Source organism: Mixophyes fleayi, chromosome 4 (genome assembly GCF_038048845.1).
Source record: "Mixophyes fleayi isolate aMixFle1 chromosome 4, aMixFle1.hap1, whole genome shotgun sequence".
In the NCBI taxonomy this organism is placed as follows: Eukaryota; Metazoa; Chordata; class Amphibia; order Anura; family Limnodynastidae; genus Mixophyes; species Mixophyes fleayi.
Genome location: NC_134405.1, coordinates 129608170 through 129629480, shown reverse-complemented (window position 1 = coordinate 129629480; position 21311 = coordinate 129608170). Strand labels below are relative to the sequence as shown.

Below are 21311 nucleotides of genomic sequence, written 5' to 3'. Positions count from 1 at the left end.
CATGCTATGTCTGTATAGAGTGATATAGTTATTATAATTATTATCTTTAATTTAAAAAGGCACCACAAAGGGTCCGCAGCACCGTACATGGCATACAGAAAACAGTGAGCCATGACACAACATAATACAGAAAGAACAAAAATATAGTATTATGATCATGTCCAGGGGTTAAGTAATGTTATGTATGTAGTACCCCGTGTGTGCATAGAGAGTAATACAATTATATTAGCACAATTTCCAGTGGTCATGTCATGTTGGGGATATAATTGTTAATATCTGCATGCAATGCAATAGAATTTTATTGTGATCATGTCCACTAGTCTGGTCAAGTTGGGAGATGTAGTGTTCTATATCTGTCCAGACTGTAACAGAGTTGTATTACGATCAAATCTTGTGATCAGGTCATGAAGAGTAGATGTAGTGCCCTAGGTCAGTATGCAGTGTAATACAATTGTATTCTGATCATGTCCTGTAGTCTGGCCATTTTGATGATGTCTTGCTTATGAGGATGGAATGTAATGTAATTGTATAATGATCATTTCATGCCATGTTGAGGCATGTACACTATGTCTGTATAATGTGTACTAGAAAGGTATTATGATCAAGTCCTGTGGAAAAGTCATATTAGGTAGTTGCCCAGTGTCTCTATGAAGTATAAAAGAAGTGTATTAAAGTCATGTCTAGAAGTGAAGAAGCACTGGGGGAATAGTACTCTAAGGGCTAGATTTACTAAACTGCGGGTTTGAAAAAGTGGAGATGTTGCCTATAGCAACCAATCAGATTCTAGCTGTCATTTATTTAGTACATTCTACAAAATGACAGCTAGAATCTGATTGGTTGCTATAGGCAACATCTCCACTTTCTCAAACCCGCAGTTTAGTAAATATACCCCTAAGTCTCTATTGAGTTTTCCACTCACATCATGTACAGATTTTTCAATTCAACAACAAAGTGGCCTGGTAAATTGTTTTCCATTGGTTTTTTTTTCAAAACAATATGGTCTTTTACAAGCATCAATAGAAAATATAAATGCAAAATATAGTTCAGGGATGCAATAGCACACTCAGGAAACATGCAATCCCTGAAGAGAAAAGCTGTTTTGGCTAGAAGTGGCCGACTGTCTGAAATATTAGGTTTAGAAAGAAATAAAACAACTCCATTGCAAAAGCCCAACTGTATATCGTGTAAAAAAAATACTTTGCTGCATCCTACATTTCCAGCCAGTCAAAAGGAAAACTTTGACATCTTATCAGATAAGCGTGATGTAGAGAAAAGGTTAATGGATCTCCTTGATTCCTGGCAGCTCACTTCCTAAAATACACACAGGTGAGTCTGTTACCTCCAATACTGTGCAACTGAGACTCTGGAGTAAAATGAATTGAAAGTCTGAATTCTTATTAACATTGCAGTGGCGCACGCAGGGGGGGTTTCTGAGTCTCCAGGAACCCCCCCCCTCCGCTAACTAAGTGCCCACTGTCCGCGGCGGTGCTGTATTGTATACAGCACCGCCGCAGATGCTTCTTTGACAGCGCCGCGGCTGCTGTATAGGACAGCGCTGCCGAAATGGAGCTGCTGTGCATACTCTCTCGCAGCAGCTCCATTTCGGCAGCGCCCCTGCATTGGTCTTATATCCACAGCGAACTTGCCGTTTGTTCCTGTTGCTTGCAGTAATGGCCCATGCGAGAATAGTTTAAAACTTTTATATCTCAGCAAACTTGCTGTCCAATCATTACTATTGTCCAGCTATATCTAATGTGATCACACAGACCCTCTCATTTACAATAATGGGACTTGTAGTTTCACAACACCTGGAGTGTCACAGGTTAGCTAACACTGGACTAAGGTGAACAAAGAACATTTTTAATATATTTAGTGATACCTATCTACTCACTTCAGAAAATTAATATGAAAAAATAGCCATTGTATCAGAGCTGTACATACCGTAAATGGTCATATTGAAGTTTGCCATTGTTTCCCACAATGATTATAGCTGGATTATTTCCCTGGAGAAAAGAGAATATTAAAATAATCTTTTTTGTTTACTACAGGTCACTTAATTATAGTAAACGACACACCCGTAATAGCAGGAAAAATAAAGATAATGACAGTATTCTGAAATGGAGCACGTTTACAGATGACCCTAGAAAAATAAGCTGTATGTTTAATTCTGTCCTCTCTCGGGCACATAGAGCTGCTTGTCCGAGTGCCAAATAACAGGTTCACTTTCCAAATTGCCTATACACATGCAGTAGCTAGCTGGTCCAAGTGAAAAGATCAATTCAGAGTCATTTGACCTTTGATGACCAGATAAGTGACCAAATTCAACGTATCCGGTAGCTCAGGTTAGGCCCAGTCCGTTTGATGGGGCGATGACTGCATACACTGACAGACAGTGGTAATCACTCAGAAGTTAATCTGGTTTGCTGGTCATATTGGACCGACATGCACATCAATTTGGTCTAAAACATCTAAATGGTTGTTTATGGGAATGTTTAAGTGGTACTATTCAGAGCAGCAGAAAACCTGGTTTATATTTTAGTTTGCCAACAACGCATTTTTCTATTCAAAATGAAGGCATTGGTGGGTTGTTTGGGCAAATGAGTATTAGCAAGTGAGCAGCACTGTTACCAATAGAGGTCATATTCATTCACGACATCTGGAGCAACTATGGGACATACTAAGCATACACTTCTGACTCCGAAATAAGAAACCCCTGGAAAACCACACTGGCTGCATACTGATTAAATTAATTATTAAAGCAGCAATTGGATCTGTAGCTACCGATGGTACCTTATCCATCCATTCATTTTACTATCATTAGATGGTTAATATTTTAATTAAAATGCCCAGATATGGTACTAATGTATTGTGTGTGGGCTCCAAATCAATCATTACCCACAATGACCATTTATTATTATTGGATAATCTTTGTTCGGATCACCATGTGGATAAGTCTTATTGCAGTGTGTGAAGTTATTGTTTGACCTGAAAGTACGGTCAGCAAGGCAGAGCTATGGAAGTGCAATGGAATAGGCCTGCCACCTGATGAGCTGTAACAATACAATATGGTCATAGGTGTGGGAAAATTGTTCAATGATCTGGACTTTTTAGTAGAGGGATGGGAAAATAATCTGGAGGAAACTTTAGATCAGCGGTGGCCAACCTGCGTCTCTTGAGCCGCTTTTTGTATGTTAAAATATGGCTGCTGGCCGGGAGCAGGTACTCAGCATGGTCCTCCGGGAGCCAGCAGGGCCAGACTGGAACCCAGTCAGCCGCTCCCACTCTCTTAAGCCACGTCATATGACCTCTCTGCACAACGCAGGGTGGTCACAGTATCCCAATCAGAGGCAGGCTGAGCTGGTTGGGCATCTGCCTCCCCGGGCCAGTCCAAAATGGACTACCTTGGGCTGGGTCACCTGCAATCAGGGAAGGAGGACAGAGTGTAGTATGTTCTCCCTCCAGCGGCTAAATGTGGTAGGTGTGAGAGATAAGTAAGGGACATGTGAGATTTGATGGTATGTGGGGAGGTCTGATGGCATGCGATGGGCAGAGAGGTCTGATGGGCATGCAGTGGAGTATTTGGATTGGTTTGATGGCATTTGGAGAGATCTGATGGGCATGTAAGGGACATGTGAAGAGGTCTGTGAGCATGTTGGCCATTTATGACTTTTTTTAACCCCACTTCAACAGTTCCCTCCACAGCAATTGTGGATGCACTAGCAGCATAAGCTACTGTGAAGAACCTATAAGTACTCTTTGAACCTTCCTCCGCTGGACTGAGCAGTGAGATAAGAGCTGTGCAGTGCAGAGCTCTGCCGATTTGGTGATTATTGTGAACATTTTGGCAATGTCTGATATTTTCATTTTCGCTAAGATATTGTAAATTATTGTAAGTTATATTAAATGTTTAATGTATGTGTCTATGGTGTGTGTTTTTACTGTGTAAATGCACACACATACAAAAAAAGTTGTCTCTTTGTGTTATCTATAGATATTTTTTGGCTCTTAGTCTCCGACTGGTTGACCACTCCTGCATTAGATTAAACTCAATGATTGCTAATGTCGTCTTGGGCAGCATTATTACAATGCAATGATACATGTAATTCCACAAAGATGTTTTAAACAATAATAGATAAACGATTTAAGTGTAATCTAAATAATTGGTCTTTTTTTGAAAATGTCAAAATTGGATTTACCTGAACATCATTATCGAAAGTGTCAAAAATGATCGCCACTCCATCCCAGAGATCTTCTGAGCCATATACTGTGCCCAAACCTCCTGGTGTCCTAGTGTACCACAGGGCCTGGAACAAACATAACAAGTCAATATATACTGTGCCCAAGCCTCCTGGTGTCCTAGTGTACCACAGGGCCTGGAACCAACATAACAAGTCAATATATACAAATTAGTGAGAGGAATTCATATAGGTGGAGTAGGTGGGATATGGGAGGATCGGAGTGTTACATATACAATGTGTTATAGTCGCAGTAGCCTGTATAATGAAAACAAGATTTCTTTTTGTAGAACAAGATGTTTTAATGAAATTCAAATAATGGAGATGGAGAAGTACAAAGTGGCCAAGTTTTGACACCTCCTTGAATGTGGCGGTAATGGAACCTTTGCCACTACCTACAATGACATGCCTTCTGAGACATCCAGGGACAATTATAGTCTACGAGCATTAATAAGCTAACACAAATTATGTGAATATTCCAAAGGTAAAGGTGAAACTTGAAACAGAGGTAATATTTCTTCACATAAGTCTGATACCCCAACCAAGCCCTGAGTACCCCTGGGATGTATATATATGGAAATATATATAAATTAAAGCTGCACACGATGAGGCGCCATTGCTTTCACAGACACTGGAGGGCTAGCATCGGGTTTTTTTGTCACTCTCCAGCCACAAATCTCATTCTATCCTGCAACACAAGTCCTAAATGACTGCCTGACAATGTGTACTCTACTCAGTCATTTGCTTAAAAAAAAAAAAAACTTTTTTCTATTTTTTATTCAAATTGCACACTGTACTGTGTGTATATTATCTGACAGTGTTGTTCACAAAAACACTGACTTGCAGTGTGTACTCAACTCAGTTGTCAATCATTTGCTGAAAAAAGCATTTAATATTTTATTCAAATTGCACCCTGTTCTAGTATATGTATTTGATAGCGTTGTTCACAAAAATCACTGACTGGTGGCGTGTACTCTGCTCAGTTGTGTACTCATTTGACATTTGCAGAAAAAGTTTAAACATTTTTCTAATGTCTAATTTTTGGACAAATTGTGTGTGTTCATCGATATGGATCATGATCAGTCAACAGAAGAACAGAAGCACCAACCAGCTGCTGGCACCAGTCATGATGATACTAGTCCTTCAACATCATCTACAAAAGCCTATGCTCAAGGGCATAGTGGGTTTAAGTCAGGGAAACTGAAATCCAAAAACAAGCTTTACATCGGTTAAAACCAAACCAAACAATAAAAAACACCTCTAATAAAGGGGAATTTTACTGTAGAAAGACATAAAATTGCCAACATGCTTCATCATGACAGACAGGAGAAGATGCTTCACTGACAGTTGCAGAGCTATCACTCATAAATAAAGGCGAAGGCACACGCAGTGGCAAGGAAAGATTAAGGCCTTCGCCTTTATTTATGAGTGATAGCTCTGCAACTGTCAGTGAGGCATCTTCTCCTGTCTGTCATGATGATGCAAGACCTTGTCAATCAGAGTCTAGAAGAGGTGCAAAAAAAATTACATGCATAAAATCAGTGCTGAAAAAAACACTAAGGCAAAAGAATAAACGTTACAAATCCCTGAGGAGAGTCTATCCATGAGTGCTATTTGTGAGCCTGACCTTTCTGATACTGTACTCAAACAATCATTTATGATTCAAATGTCCATCATTCAAAAGTGAGCCATTTCTTGTCATTGGGTCCCACTCATAGCAGCTACCAGCCTGTCAGCCCCTCAGCCAGAGTTCTGTGTAGAACAGGAACCTGTGTTAAGCCAGTGATAAAACGGTCTGAAAGCTTTTCAGGAACCCAGCAGGAGGAAGCTGACTGCCTGGGGCCCTGACCCGCAGGGTGTACCCAATTTGCCTCTCTTAACTCAGTTTCCACTTTTGTGGTCTAAATTACCATTTTTGTCAAAGTGTGGTCTTAAGCAGGCAAACAAAATTGAAAGTGTGCTACAACATTGCTGCTTACAGGGCTGTCTATTCATTGATTAAAGTCTGTGACTAAGGATATGGAACAGATTTTCTGGTTAATCTGAGCTCTGAAATACAATGAAATGTAAGACAACACTGTTCACCCCCTATACAACATATCAAAGGACAAAAATAATCAAAAGTCACGAATCTGGGCAAAAGAAACTGGAAGAGCAGGTGAAGACCAGCACTCAGCATGCACAAACAGACCATAAGAAGCTTGGGGAGTATAAAATACTTACTGCTATAAAATAATTTTAGAGAAGGAGAGCGCTACAAAACAATTACTGGTGACTGCTGTGTCCTCCAATAGTGACATGCATAGGTAAATCCAGCCTTAGATGCACGTATTGTTGGAATCAAAGTCCACATCAGTTGTTTTTGAAAACATTTGGGAGGCTATAGCCAACAAACACAAAAATAAAAGCTATTGTGGAACACTTTTGACTTGTTAGCCACCAATTAAAGAACACTGGTTAAAACAAACAATCTGAAAAGACTGGAGTCTGCTCATTATTGACGACCGATGGCTGCTAACAACAAACGGACTCATCTATATTATCTATCTGTGGTATTTTCAGCCACAGCTACTGGAAGTTTGTAACAGACTTCTACTACTCTAACAAAAAATAATCATATTTTTCAACAATATTTCTTACATGGTTACCGTGGCAGAAATGCTAACCACTGTGCAGTGGCGGATCCAGGGGGGGCGATCGCCCCCCCCCCTAGCAGACACTTGCTGCCGACGGCTGCACAGTATGTGCAGGTCCGTCCAGCCGTGACAGACAGGGACAGTGTGCTGCCCGGCTGCTCTGACTATGTTTAAAACACAATCAGAGCAGCCGGGCAGCACACTGTCCCTGCCTGTCACGGCTGGACGGACCTGCACATAGTGTGCAGCCGTCGGCAGCCTAAGATGTTAGAAAGGGGCGGGGCCTAAATCGCCCCCCCTAAATCGCCCCGGGTACACATTTTTCTAGATCCGCCCCTGCCACTGTGTCACTGGGGCAGCAAGGTGGCACAGTGATTAGCATTTCTGCCTTAAAGTTCTGGAGTCATTGAGCTTGATTCCTGACCATGGCCTTATCTGTGTACAGTTTGTATGTTCTCCCCGTGTTTGCGTGGGTTTCCTCCGGGTGCTCCACTTTCCTTCCACACTCCAAAAAACATACTGGTAGGTTAATTGGCTTCTAAAGAAAAACCCTATTGTGTGTATTAGGGAAATTGTAAGCTCCAATGAAGAAAGGATTGATGTGAATGACCAATATTCTCTGTAGAGAGCTGCAGAATTGGTGGAGCTATATAAACTCTTACAGTAATATTTTGTATATAGATCGGTTGCTCTGGAAGAAAGAAAATACCAAAACGCATGAAACAGCACAGGCACACATGCTTCATTTGTGTCCTACTATAAAATAAAAACCTGCATCTCACCAGTCCTTCAGCACCCAGACGGCCATGTCCTGAAATTCTAATGGACATCTCCACCTCCCAATGTGAAAAGGAAGCGTTATATTTGGTCCATATTGCTCCCTTGTGATTTTTCAAGGATGGAACCAGGCGGACCTCGTCAGAACTAGGAATTGCATCTGTAATCACACAAATGTGATGCAGTTAACCAAACATAGGCAGTACTATGCTTTAAACACAGGTGTGTAAAATTAAAGGGGGACGTGACATTAAGAGAGAATTTTTCTGTAATTTAAAAAAGTCATTCAATAGTATTAAGTACAGTTTATCATTTGGATGATCATCTCTTGTTACCATGTCCCTCATTTTAAGTAAGTTGATTAGTATATTCCCACATGACCCTTCTCTACCAATAACCAACGCTCTGCTCTTCCTCCTTGTCCGATTGTCCAGTTGTGTAATATGTGTTTAATTAATTCAGATAACAATGAGCTCACCAGACAATAACTACATGTTATTTGAAAGGGGGGGAATATCCTTTCAATTGAGGGATCCCCCAGAGTTTCTTGAAGCCAATGACAAAACCCTTCCACCATCCTGGGCTCCTCAATGTTTTCTGTAGTGTATTCTTGTCTGGTGATCATGTGATCACCAAACAATAACTAAGGGGTCACATCATCTGTGATTCCCCTCTTTCATAAGAGTATACACCCTAATCTCTAGGTGACAGGTTGTAGGACAAAGTGTCCTCCACCATCCCTTGGCTCTTCAGAATTTATTGTAGTGCAGTGGATAGGAGGACCTGGAGCTTGATTGTATCATTGCGACACAATGACATTCACAAGCACCCACAATTCCCTCCACCCACATCATTTACGTAATTATAAGTAACTGTAGGTATATTTTTTGGGCGGCAACAATGAAGCATGGTGGAGGTTACTTGCAAGTTTGGGGCTGCATTTCAGCAAATGGAGTTGGGCATTTGGTCAGGATTGTATCCTCAATGCTAAGAAATAAAGGCAGGTACTTATCCATCATGCAATATCCCCAGGGAGGCGTCTGATTGGCTCCAAATTTATTCTGCAGAAGGACAAGGACCCCAAACATACAGCCAATGTCATTAAGAACCATCTTCACCATAAAGAACAACAGGGAGTCCTGAAAGTGATGATATGGACCCAACAGAGCCCTGATCTCATCATCAAGTCTGTCTAGAATTACATGAAGAGACAGAAGGATTTGAGGAAATCTACATCCACAGAAGATCTGCGGTTGGTTCTCAAAGATGTTTGGAACAAACTCCCTGCCAAGTTCCTTCAAAAACTGTGTGCACGTGTACCTAGAAGAATTGATGCATTGATGCTGTTTTGAAGGCAAAGGGTGGTCACACCAAATATTGATTTGATTTAGATTTATCTTCTGTTCATTTACTTTGCATTTTGTTAATTGATAAAACTAAACTATTAACACTTCTATTTTAGAAAGCATTCTTACTTTGCAGCATTTTTTCCACACCTGCCTAAAACTTTTGCACAGTACTGTGTATATATACATACACATATACATACATACTTTCTTTGTGCAGTTTAGATTATTTTATGTTAAAATCTCTGTATACATCTGTATCTGCAATAGCATGGTGAATTCATATTGATTTTCAAAGAACCATTTTGAACATTTCTTTGTCTATACAAGTTGTGACAGTATGGACTTCCTACACCACCCTGTCGTTCTGCTGTGGACCAACTGAACCTCCCTTGCAAGTGTCCCCTTTATTGCAAATGCGTAACCTCTAAACACAATAGAGGGTGCTCTGGTGCCACCACCAACCTCCTTCACTGGCACTTGAAACAGCCTCCTTCGGGGCACCCCCTTGCTGGGCACTTCAGCTGGTATCCAACCTCTTCCTTTAGATCAGGGTTGCTGTGGATGGTTCACCCCTTCCTCTCACAATGGCCAGAGCTACAGAGTAGCAGGCAGAGTGTTGTTACTAGACGCCAGGTCCCAAACCTCAGAACAGTCAGCTAACAGATTAGAGTGGTCTATAATCTGTAGGTCAGAGGAATTACAGCAGATACATAGGCGTCAAAGCAGAATCTTGAAGCAGTGTTTTTTTGCTCAGAAAGGGTCCTTATAAAGGACCGTTACACACTAATGAGAGGTACTAACATGTTGGCAGGGAGTAAACCAGGCCCCTGCCCATACCTGGCACCACAAGTCATTCAATGTTTAGCATCAGGATGCAATATATTCTATAAACTTGGATTTAGCGCACTCTTAACTTGGCAAAATATACATCAATCTGTGATTTCCAAAATTACTGGCGAAAGAAGCAATAGAAATCTTATCTCTGGCAATGAAACCCTGCATTCTGTAGTTTCTTCTATGAATACCATATGCATTTTTATACACTGTGCTTTTAAGCTACACGATTTCATATGTACTGCATGTTTAATTACTTTTGTTCATATATAAAACTTACTTGTATACAATATTAGAACTATATTTTAAAACAAAACTATATTAACAGCCCATGCAAACAAGAGCAACACTGATTAACTTTATACGCTTTAAAATTACTTTACCTCCATGTGTCTCCCAGAAGGGAAAGGTTCCATCAGGAAGGGTGACATGTGGTCCCTTAAAGCTGTATTTGTATTCAAACTTACGGTGAGCTGGCAGATCCTGTGCAAGAACACAGGTAATAAGGAGTGAAAGGAGTAGTACCAAGCTGGGGAAATACATCTGCAGGTCAGTGAGGGTGATCAGTGGGTCATTAAGAGAAAACAACAAAACTAGACAGAGAGGAAAATGAGGAGGAGGGTAAAAATTGGAGCAGACATGGCACCTGCTGATTGGTGAATGACCAAATTGATCAGTAAGTTGAAGTGCAACAGCTGGATGTTCCCACTCACTTCTACATGTTCACAAGCAGACTATATAACAGGCATTCAGAAAACATCTCATGCACAAAAAAAAAACAATTCACAATTCAGTTTGCATATTAAAATATAGCCTATATAGGCCACACTTTAATAACACCATGGTTATAAAAATAAAACAGAAGCAGCTTAAGATCAACCTGTTTTTTTTTGTGTTTTTTTTAAACAACTGTATAATATAGCAACAGGAATTATCCATAGACAAATATTAAAGTCATATATAATTTGTGTATATAAGCTTTAAAAATTATGATCATTTACATGTGATTTAACAATGACTTATAGATTTGCTTTTTGTTTTGCATGTGACTATTTATGGGAGGTAAAATAACTTCAAACTGGCCCTAAAGCATGGTCTGCCCTAATTCAACTTGGCCATGCATAAGAGTTGTCGAAGTCAGCAAATTGGATAAAGTCATTTCAATTAAAATCGAGCAAACTTGGTTGTCTTTGTCTAAAAAGATGCGTACGGTACACTACGATGTACAAGGGCACGCTACGGCGTGTAAGGGTGTACGCAGCTACAACACGTGGCAGCAACAGTATTTGGTCTTTTACCATACATTCGCACAAACACGCATACTTGTAAAATAGTACACATTAATGGTAGTTGAAACACATAGTCAGTTATGTCGAAATATAGTACTATTTATGTGTTTTATATAATCTATATGCACATTAGTGAAATATATGGAACAGGTTGAAGGAATCATATCGTGTGGTATCATAATAAACCTCTTAACATTTGCTACTGTTTGGTTCACTCTGCGAAGGAATCGCAGTGTGCATACACAAGTTATGAATGATAGGGAATTATGAACTACTTAGGACTAAGGAATCTTGGCGGGAAGAGCAGAGCATACCCCCTGGAGAGATGACCCCCTCCATTGGATTCTTTAGGATGAACTAGCCAATGATTGATAACCCCTTGGACCTTCCTGAAACCTGGACCAATAGAAGCAAGCTATACCATCTTCATTGTATTACTGTATTTCTGTGTGCATATAAGCAGCAGCTTCACATCTAGTGTTCAGACATTTTGTCCCCAGACTTCAGGATTGAATGACTGCACACTGGATCCAGAGCGCCTGCGATAAGTAACGGCTGTACTTATTATTATTTCGCTTGAATTATTCTGCTACTTTTTGAGAATAAATCTTTGTGCTTTGGAAACACAAATCGAGGTTCGACAATCGTTATTGGTTAGCGACAATACGCACTTAACAATTTGGGGGCTCGTCAGCTTTGGAGATTTCGTTGCCGATGATACACAAGACCAACGGATTTCGGTTCCTCAACAAAGGGTGGAGACGCGTCATAAACGGGTAAGAACGTAACCTGAATTTTACTCTGTGTTGTGAAACCGAATGTCCGTTTTGCATTGTCTAGGGCACGCTAACTAGAACCTAGGGACAAAAGAGAAAACTGTTTCTTTTTACTGTCATTGTGCGTTTTAACTGTATTGCATTGCTTAGCGTATGTGTTTTTCCTGCTGTGCGTACGCGAACTTCCGGTAGATTTTCCACGTGGTTTAACAATCGTTTTGATAGTTATTATATGTGCATAGTATAATTACTTGTGAAAACTTCTGAGACATTATTACTGTTGTTGGGAACTTTTGATTTTCTGCGCAGAAAAGGTGTATAGTGTGTGATTTTGTAACGTAGATACACTGTTTTATTGTTGATTATGCTCAGTTGCTGTCTGATGAGGCGGGTTGCCCAACTGAAGGACGGTATACAGGGCAGGTATACCGAATGCGAAAAACGGGTTTTCGCAAAGCGCTACCAATAGATCGCAAGGTTTGCTAATAACTAGTATTGGTAGGCAGTGCGATCTAACCACACGACAACCGTTAGTGCGAATTGGTAAAGCAGCTAGGAGGAATTATATTGGAAAGGCTGGTTGATTGTATCGATTTTGTTCTCCCAGTTATAATAAACTCAACAGATTTTTTTGTGGTTTAGCCAGGGTATCGAGGAGCTGATAGCCCTTGGGTCCCACAGTGATATTGTCTGTGTTAGGGGTCCTTGTTTAGTACGAGAGGAAGCGAGTGGACGCGGCTTGAGCAAATACATCCACGGCCAGTAAGAGAACTCTAGCGGTAGAGTGTTTGTAGCAAAAGGTTGAAAGTGTTTTTGGAAGTGTGGTCTGCATAGATTGGTGTTGTTCAACATGGGTGCTAAGCATACGCTAGAGATGGCCAGTATACTGCCTAAGGAAGGTCCTATTGGTTCAGCGAGATTTCTCATGTGTAAGAAATATGGTGCATACGCAACTGCGTATTGCGACACGTGGGTCAAGATGACCAAAGATTGTGATAGGCCTTTCCCAACAATAGGGAGTTTTAATGCAGAGGTACTAAATTCTGTAAAAGATAAAGTATGGTTGATTAAGTCAACAAAAAAGAGAAATAGACATAATGATTGTTTAAAATTGTGGCAAATGGAAGGTAACACGTGGCAGAGCAGCGAATGCACAGCGGAAGTAGGCGTGGCAAAAAGCGCGCGCAGGGCGGAAGTAGCCGTTGAAAAGCGTGGCGAACTCAGCGCAAGCGCGCCCCCGCCACCTTATGTGGCGGGAGGGGTAAGTACAGCCGTTATTAAAACTGAAAAAAGAGAAATTGCTAAGTTATATCCTGTTTTAAGTCAGTTTAAAACAAGTGTATCAGAAGATGAAGATGAACCCACTGTGATTTCGGCCATTGCTCATGTTGTTAATATGCTAGAGGTTCAGCGTAAGTATGGGAAAGGAGATATGGCTGAGATAGGTGAGAGTAGTGTGATCACTAGGAGTGATAGCGTTCTAAATCTTGAAACAACGGATCCGTTAGTGACTTCTGGAGCCAGTGAACCAGTGGGTGCATATCCAGTCCGCACAATATCAATTCCCAATGGGAAACCGGATAAGGATGGTGTAGTCCCTTTAAGAAATGTTACAATGCATTGTCCCTGGACTAGATCAGAATTACGTTCCATTATGACTGAATTCCCAGATCCTAGAAAAGAGTTGGCTAAATGTCAGAAGTTTGTTAAAGACTTAGGAAATGCACACGAACCAACCAATAAGGATTGGCTTGTAGTGTTGAGGGCGTGTCTTCCTCCCAATACTGACATACAAAAATTTGTTAAAGATTGTTTGTTGGATGAAGATGACACCTTGACTGATGAGATTAACCAAGAAAATATAGAACAAATTGTTAAACATTTAACAATCTATTTTCCAGTAGTAATGAATTGGAGTAAAATTTTCACCATCAAGCAGAAAGATAGTGAGACAGCAGCAGATTACCTCATTAGAGCTATAGCAGCGATAACACGGTTCACTGGGATATCAAACATAGGTGAGGACCCACATCATAGGGAAGTAGCTGTAGGAGTACTAATGGATGGTCTTAGGGAAAATTTAAAAACCAGAGTACAAACCACATTACCTAATTGGAGAGGCATCACAGTAGATTCTCTTAGGGAGTCTGCTGTGGAGCATGACAAAAACCTTTTTAGTAAGAAGGAGGAGAAAAGTGATAGGTTAATGACGGTGAGTATACAGGCTCTACAGGGGATGCATACACGACCACCAGCATACAACCCACATAATAAGAAACATAGAGTGATCAGTTGTTTCAATTGTAATGAAGAAGGACACTTTAGGAGGGATTGTAAAAAGGACAGATACAACCTTAGAGGTGGAACACATAGATATCCTCCACGGAAGAACTCACATAGACTAGAAGACTCACATCTACCCGCAGATATTAAAACAGCAAATGCTGTGCGGGAAAGCGATAGTCAGCGCTAGGGGTCAGGTCACACCTGTAGTCTACAGCCAGTGAGGTTAACTGAGAGTCAGATAGAAGAACCAACAATGATAGTTGACATAGCTGGTAGGAAGCAAACCTTTCTTGTAGATACAGGGGCGGCCCGATCTGTAATAACCTCTCCTTTCAATCTACAGGTGACCAGTAAAACTATTCCAGCTATGGGGGTAACGGGAAGAGTGTTACATTATCCTCTAACTAAACCCGCTGAAGTTACTATCGGGCCCCTGCATACCAAGCATTCATTTCTCTTGGCTGCGGTGGCTCCTACTAACTTGCTGGGAAGAGACTTGTTATGTAAAATGGGATGTGTCATATACTGTACTTCTGATGGTGTGTTCTTAGATATACCGGAGAAGGTCGCACATGAGGTACAGGATATATTGGACACCCCTCAAAGGTTAATGTTACACTCTCCTGTTATACAACAAAGTCCATCTCAAGTAAAGGGGATGTTGCTGGAAATACCAGGTTCACTATGGACCAGAGATGGACAGGACACTGGACTGATGGCAAACGTAGCCCCTGTCATGGTCAATCTAAAAAGTGGTAGGATAGCTCCAAAAATCCCACAATATACATTAAAACCGGAGGTGGAACTAGGGGTATATCCTGTTATTGAAAGGCTGTTACAACAAGGGATTTTAATTCGTACAGCCAGTACAGCAAATAGTCCCATTTTCCCTGTGAAGAAGAGTGGGGGGAGGGGCTATAGATTAGTCCAGGACTTAAGGGGAATTAATAAAGTTATTGAGAGCCAATTCCCCGTAGTGCCGAATCCAGCTGCCATCCTCATGCAGATTCCACCATCTGCTAGTCACTTTACTGTCATTGATCTATGTTCTGCTTTCTTCTCAGTCCCTCTTCACCCTGACTGCCAATACCTTTTTGCATTCTCCTACCGGGGAGTGCAATACACATGGACCAGACTACCCCAGGGGTTCATTGACAGCCCCAGTATTTTCTCCCAAGCCTTATATGACTGTTTGCAATCCTTTCAACCCCACAATGGGTCTGTTCTAATTCAATATGTGGACGATTTGTTGCTGTGCTCTGATTCTTTTATGTCATGTTTACATGATACTAAATTGTTGTTGCTTCATCTTTCACAAACAGGGCACAAGGTGGCAAAGGATAAATTACAGCCATGTCAGACTAAGGTCAAATACTTAGGACACTGCCTCACTAAGGGGCTGAGACACCTGACAACCGACAGGATTGAGGCCATACAACACATGACTCTGCCGCAGAGCCAGAAGCAGATTTGTACTTTCCTGGGGATGTGTGGATACTGTAGATCCTGGATCCCAGGTTTTTCTATTCTGGCATTACCATTGCAGGAGCTAGTATCTTCGTCAAAACCAGAACGTGTTGTACACACAGAAGAGTCAGAGCAAGCGTTCTTTAATCTTAAAGATAGTCTGACTAGAGCACCTGCATTGGGAATACCTGATTATGAAAAGCCTTTTGAGCTATACTGTACGGAAGCTGATGGTTGTGCAGCAGGTGTCCTTACACAGAAACATGGTGACGCTAGCAGACCGGTAGCATACTACAGTGCACAATTGGACAATGTGGCAAGATCACTCCCAACATGTCTCAGAAGTGTAGCAGCAACTGCTCTTCTGGTAAGTAAGAGCGAGGACGTAGTATTAGGACATAATTCAACTGTTTATACACCCCATGCTGTATCAGCTCTGTTAAATTCAGCCCAAACCAGACATGTTTCTTCAGCTAGATTCACAAAGTGGGAACTAGCCCACCATCAAACGATGTAGCACCTTAAATCCAGCTACATACCATCCGTATGTGTCTCTAGAGACACAAAGGGTGGGAGGTGAGGAGACCCTGGTTGATGATGAGTTAGGCAAGAATACTGACACGCATGACTGTATGGAACACCTGAATCAGACCTTTACTGCAAGGCCCGACATACGTGACACCTCCTTAGAAAATGTAGATTTTACGGTTTATACAGACGGAAGTTGCCATAGACAGACAGAGACAGGAGAGCTATGTACTGGTTACGCTGTTGTAGACGATCAGGATGTGGTAGAAGCTGAACCCCTTGGTCCACCTCACTCAGCCCAGGTGGCGGAACTAGTAGCACTAAGGAGAGCGTGTGAATTGGCAGAGGGTAAATCAGCCAATATATATACTGACTCTAGGTACGCCTTCGGGGTAGTGCACGATTTTGGGGCCCTTTGGCGTCATAGAAACTTTACGACAGCAGCAGGTACACCAGTGGCACACTCACAACACATAAAAGGACTTCTGACAGCGATACAGTTACCCAGAACAGTAGCCGTCATAAAGTGCAAAGCCCATACCTTTGAAGAAGACCCAGTGTCATTGGGCAACAACAGGGCAGACGAAGCTGCTAAATGGGCAGTAGGGCAACCTATGACTGTATCGACCAAGACTATGATGGTTTTTCAGACATTAGACATGCAGAAACTAATTGAAATGCAAGATTTGTGTTCCCTGCAGGAAAAGGCGGTCTGGAAGGCGAAGGGATGTGGTCAAGAGTCCTCAGGACTCTGGAGGGATGGACAAGGTAAGCCTGTAGCTCCCCGAACGTATTATCCAAGCCTGGCTGAAGCAGCACATGGCCTGACTCACCTGGGTAAAGAAGGTATGTGCAAACTGGTGAGAGCATACTGGTGTGCTCCTGGATTTTCCTCTCAGGCTGGTAAGAAGGCAATGTCATGTCTTACTTGTTTGAGGAAAAATATTGGGAAAACTATTCCAACTGAGCCATCCCACATCGCTCCTACAGACGGACCTTTTCAGGTAATACAAATTGACTATATCCAATTACCACCGTGCAGGAATCTAAAGTATGTGTTAGTTTGTATTGATGTGTTTTCTGGTTGGGTAGAAGCATATCCGGCAGCCACTAATACTGCTGTGTTCACTGCAAAGAAAATTGTACAAGACTTTGTATGTAGGTTCGGTATCCCTAGAATCATTGAAAGTGATAGGGGTACCCACTTTACTGGTGATATCTTCCAAAATATGTGTAAACTCATGGGAATCTGTAGCAGACTATACACCCCTTCCTGACCACAAGCCAGTGGTAAGGTATAGAGAGAGTAAATGGTACTATAAAGAACAAACTTGGTAAGGTAATGGCTGAAACTGGGTTGGCATGGCCTGAGGCTTTGCCATTGGTCCTCCATAGCATTCGGACAACTCCTAGACCTCCTCTTAATCTGTCCCCCTTTGAGATACTGTTCGGACGACAATCTCATTTGATCGTGAGTCCACAAGACGACTTGAAGTGTACTAATGAAGTGACTGTACAATATCTTATAAGAATGAGTAGACAGCTAAAGCAACAACAACAAAAACTAAAAATGCTGTCACCTGGTATGCCAGAAACGAACTGTCATGATGTTGAACCTGGAGACTATGTTATGATCCGCAATTTCTTACGTTCAGGTTGTTTAACAGACCGTTGGGAAGGCCCGTACCAAGTGCTGCTGACCAGTACTACATCACTGAAGGTTGCAGAGAGAGACACTTGGGTCCATTCCACCCACTGCAGGAGAGTCCATAATCCGGAGAAAGTGCAAGATAAAACTGAGACCGACGACATAGATCTGTCACTTGTGAGTCTGTTCCGGGAGACCTAAAGCCTGCAGTCGAGACACCTGAACTAGAGACGTTGCCCCAGAATTATCTTTCCAGCGATGGAGTGGCGGTTTTTGTTTTTCTTTTGTTCCAGGATTTTCCTTGTTTTTACTCTTTCTAGGACATTCTATTTTTGTGAAGGGGGATGGAGGACGGAGGAGGGTTCTGGTAGTGATGCGGATGAAATGGAGGCAGAGGAAAAGTTATTAGAATACTCAGAGCAGCCCATTATCAAGCTTGGTCCGGGGGTTATGAAAAGGTCTGCTAGCTCAGGAACTCGGAGGCAGTGTGAGGGGCTATTGTCTGATGAGTATTGTATCTGCAAGTTCTGTGACTCCCTAGTTGAAGAGAGATGCATCCAACGATGCCAGTCCCCCAGTACTCTGAATATAGGCGGGCATCTTTTGGAGGATTATCACTCCCTGGTGGGTAAGGTGCTAAACCAAACCGAGTGTTGGGTGTCCTCTCACGTGCCGCAAGGGCAGCATAATATAGGACTAGTGCCATTCCCTGTAAACATATCCGAAGTACTCAAATTGAGGGGTGGGAGGCCCATAGACGGGAGGTACAATAACACTAGGTCCCCTAGTCTGATGCTTCGACAATACTCCATAGACAGATCTTTGCTGTGTCTAAATATCTCTAATGCAAAACGTCTGGAGAATTGGGAAGCTGACCCATCAGATCAGACAATGGCTCGTCACACTCATTTTAGAGGGAGACTCACAAGGTCACCAATAGGCAGGAATGTTGATGGAAGTCACAAATTAGCGCGTATAACCAAACATAAGAAGGTATCCATTGGAAAAGTCTCTATAGATAATTGTAAGAATGTCATCCATGCCAACACGTGTCTCAAGCAAATGAAGACACTGGGCATGGGTAGTTTTATCAAAACTCTGTGTGATATTATTAATGGGCATACTGCTCCTTATGTTCTCCCTGATGATGTGTATTTTGTTTGTGGAAAAAAAGCTTATTCCTGGATGACTCCGAGTTCCAAGGGCTTGTGCTTCTTAGCTGGTTCCTGAAATCATGACTATTACTCATGAAGAAATGGTTGGTATTCACAAGACTACATCACCACCATACGTACACACACAGTATGAACACCGTGGCAAGAGAAATATGATTCCTGGTGAGGAGCCCATAGCTACAAAATTGATTAGCGAGACCGCTGGGTTTCAAGTAATGGTTGCTCTAGATCTCACCAGGACCGCTCGGGGAACATTAAACTTTAAATATATCCAAGACCTAGCTAAATTAATAGATAATATCACCGAGATGTATGATGACACTTTCAGGTATACTGGAAGGGAGCTACAAGCGTACAAGAAGGAGTTGGTGCAACATAGACTGGTACTAAATTATCTCACCTCTATTACTGGTGGGTACTGTGTGACACTGGCCACCCAGTTCGGTGTCAAATGTTGCACGTACATCACCAATAATACGGATGACCCTAAGGAGGTTATAGACCGGAAGATGGATGAAATTTTGCAACTAAAATGGGAATTTCGAAAGAACCATAATTCTTCCTTATATGAGGTCGGGGAAAAGGTGGCAGGTTGGTTCTCGTGGTTGAACCCTGTGAAATGGTTCTCCGGTCTGGGGGAGTGGGTACAGTAAATGGTTGCTAGTGTAGGTAAGCTCCTTCTCCTTATACTGGGTGCAGGGCCGGACTGGGACTAAAAATCAGCCCTGGCATTTAAGGTACACAGGCCCACCTCAGTTCCAGCAGGAATGAAAATATGTGCCGCCGCGTAGCGGTGGCGCTGAACACGGCGTGACCTCATTGTGTTGTGGGTGTGGCCAACATGGGGCATTGATACATACATTATAATAATACATTACATTTTAGACAAATACACAGGCCCTACTGTTAGAAGCACACAGCGTTGCCTTCACAAGCAGTACGTTGTGAAGCGGGACATACCTCCCAACTGTCCTTGCAGTCGGACCAAATCCTGACTAAGGGAGACAGTCATCCAAATTCAGGGCTGCCCTACCAGATTCAGGACAGTTGGCAGACTGTCCTGCTCTCTCCTACCTGTCTTGGTCACTTTCACCACTTGTAGCAGATGGTTTCTTTAGCTCAGTTCATTCTTGTCTCGAACCTGGAATATTGGATGCCCTATTTTGAAAAAAAAAATGGGTACATGAGATTTAGAAAACTCCAACCAGCCCCAATGTTAAAACAATAGCACTCACGTTTTATAATTAGGCCTACCTCCAGTCCCCACAATAATAATATTCACATTAATTAAGTAGACCAATTTCCCTCCAACCAGCCCCAACATAAAATTAACAGTATACCCATTTACTCAAGACATATTTCCCTCCCTCCAAACAGTCCCAGCAATAAATTAAATAGCATTAAAATGTAATAAATATAGCCATTTTCCACAACCAATCCCGACAATAAATAATTTATATTCACATTCAATAAATAGCCCTTCTCCCCAAAATCAGCCCCATATTCAATTGATAGCCCTAAACCACCCCAGCATTAAATTAAAGGTTCTTTCACCTCACCTTAAATAATTAGCCCCCACCTACACTCCACCATTAAATAGCCTACCTCCCACACTATATTAAGATCCTCCCTTCTCTCACATATTATATTAAAATACTGCGCGCACGCACACACATGCTATATTTAAAATACTGCGCTCGCGCACACTATATGAACATGGCCAAACACGCACGTACACTATAGCAACATGGGGCCACACATGCACAAAATTAGCCCCACAGCCACACTGTTAGCCCCACTGGTTGTTAGCCCCACTGGTTGTTAGCCCCACTGTCTGGTTGTTAGCCCCACTGTCTGGTTGTTAGCCCCACTGTTTTTCCTCCACTGTTTGTTAGCCCCACTGTTTATTTGTTAGCACCACTGTTTGTTAGCCCCACTGTTTTTCCTCCACTGCTTGTTTGTTAGCCCCACTGTTTGTTTGTTAGCCCCACTGTTTGTTTGTTAGCCCCACTGTTTGTTTGTTTGTTAGCCCCACTGTTTGTTTGCTAGCCCCACTGTTTGTTTGTTTGTTAGCCCCACTGTTTGTTTGTTTGTTAGCCCCACTGTTTTTCCTCCACTGCTTGTTTGTTAGCCCCACTGTTTGTTTGTTAGCCCCACTGTTTGTTTGTTAGCCCCACTGTTTGTTTGTTTGTTAGCCCCACTGTTTGTTTGTTTGTTAGCCCCACTGTTTGTTTGTTAGCCCCACTGTTTGTTTGTTAGCCCCACTGTTTGTTTGTTTGTTAGCCCCACTGTTTTTCCTCCACTGCTTGTT

General features: G+C 42.0%; 1 protein-coding gene across 1 annotated transcript in view; it reads right to left on the bottom strand.

Moving 5' to 3' along the window:
* Positions 1 to 10553, bottom strand: part of LMAN1L (lectin, mannose binding 1 like) — a 47900-nt gene extending 37347 nt beyond the window's left edge. The window contains exons 1-4 of the mRNA XM_075208235.1: positions 10215 to 10553; positions 7654 to 7808; positions 4197 to 4304; positions 1942 to 2003 (exon numbers count right to left, since the gene is read on the bottom strand). Of these exons, the coding sequence (XP_075064336.1) occupies positions 1942 to 2003; positions 4197 to 4304; positions 7654 to 7808; positions 10215 to 10374 (485 nt within the window). The 5' untranslated portion in view covers positions 10375 to 10553. The remainder of the gene's footprint in view (positions 1 to 1941; positions 2004 to 4196; positions 4305 to 7653; positions 7809 to 10214) is intronic.
* Positions 10554 to 21311: the final 10758 nt, after the last annotated feature.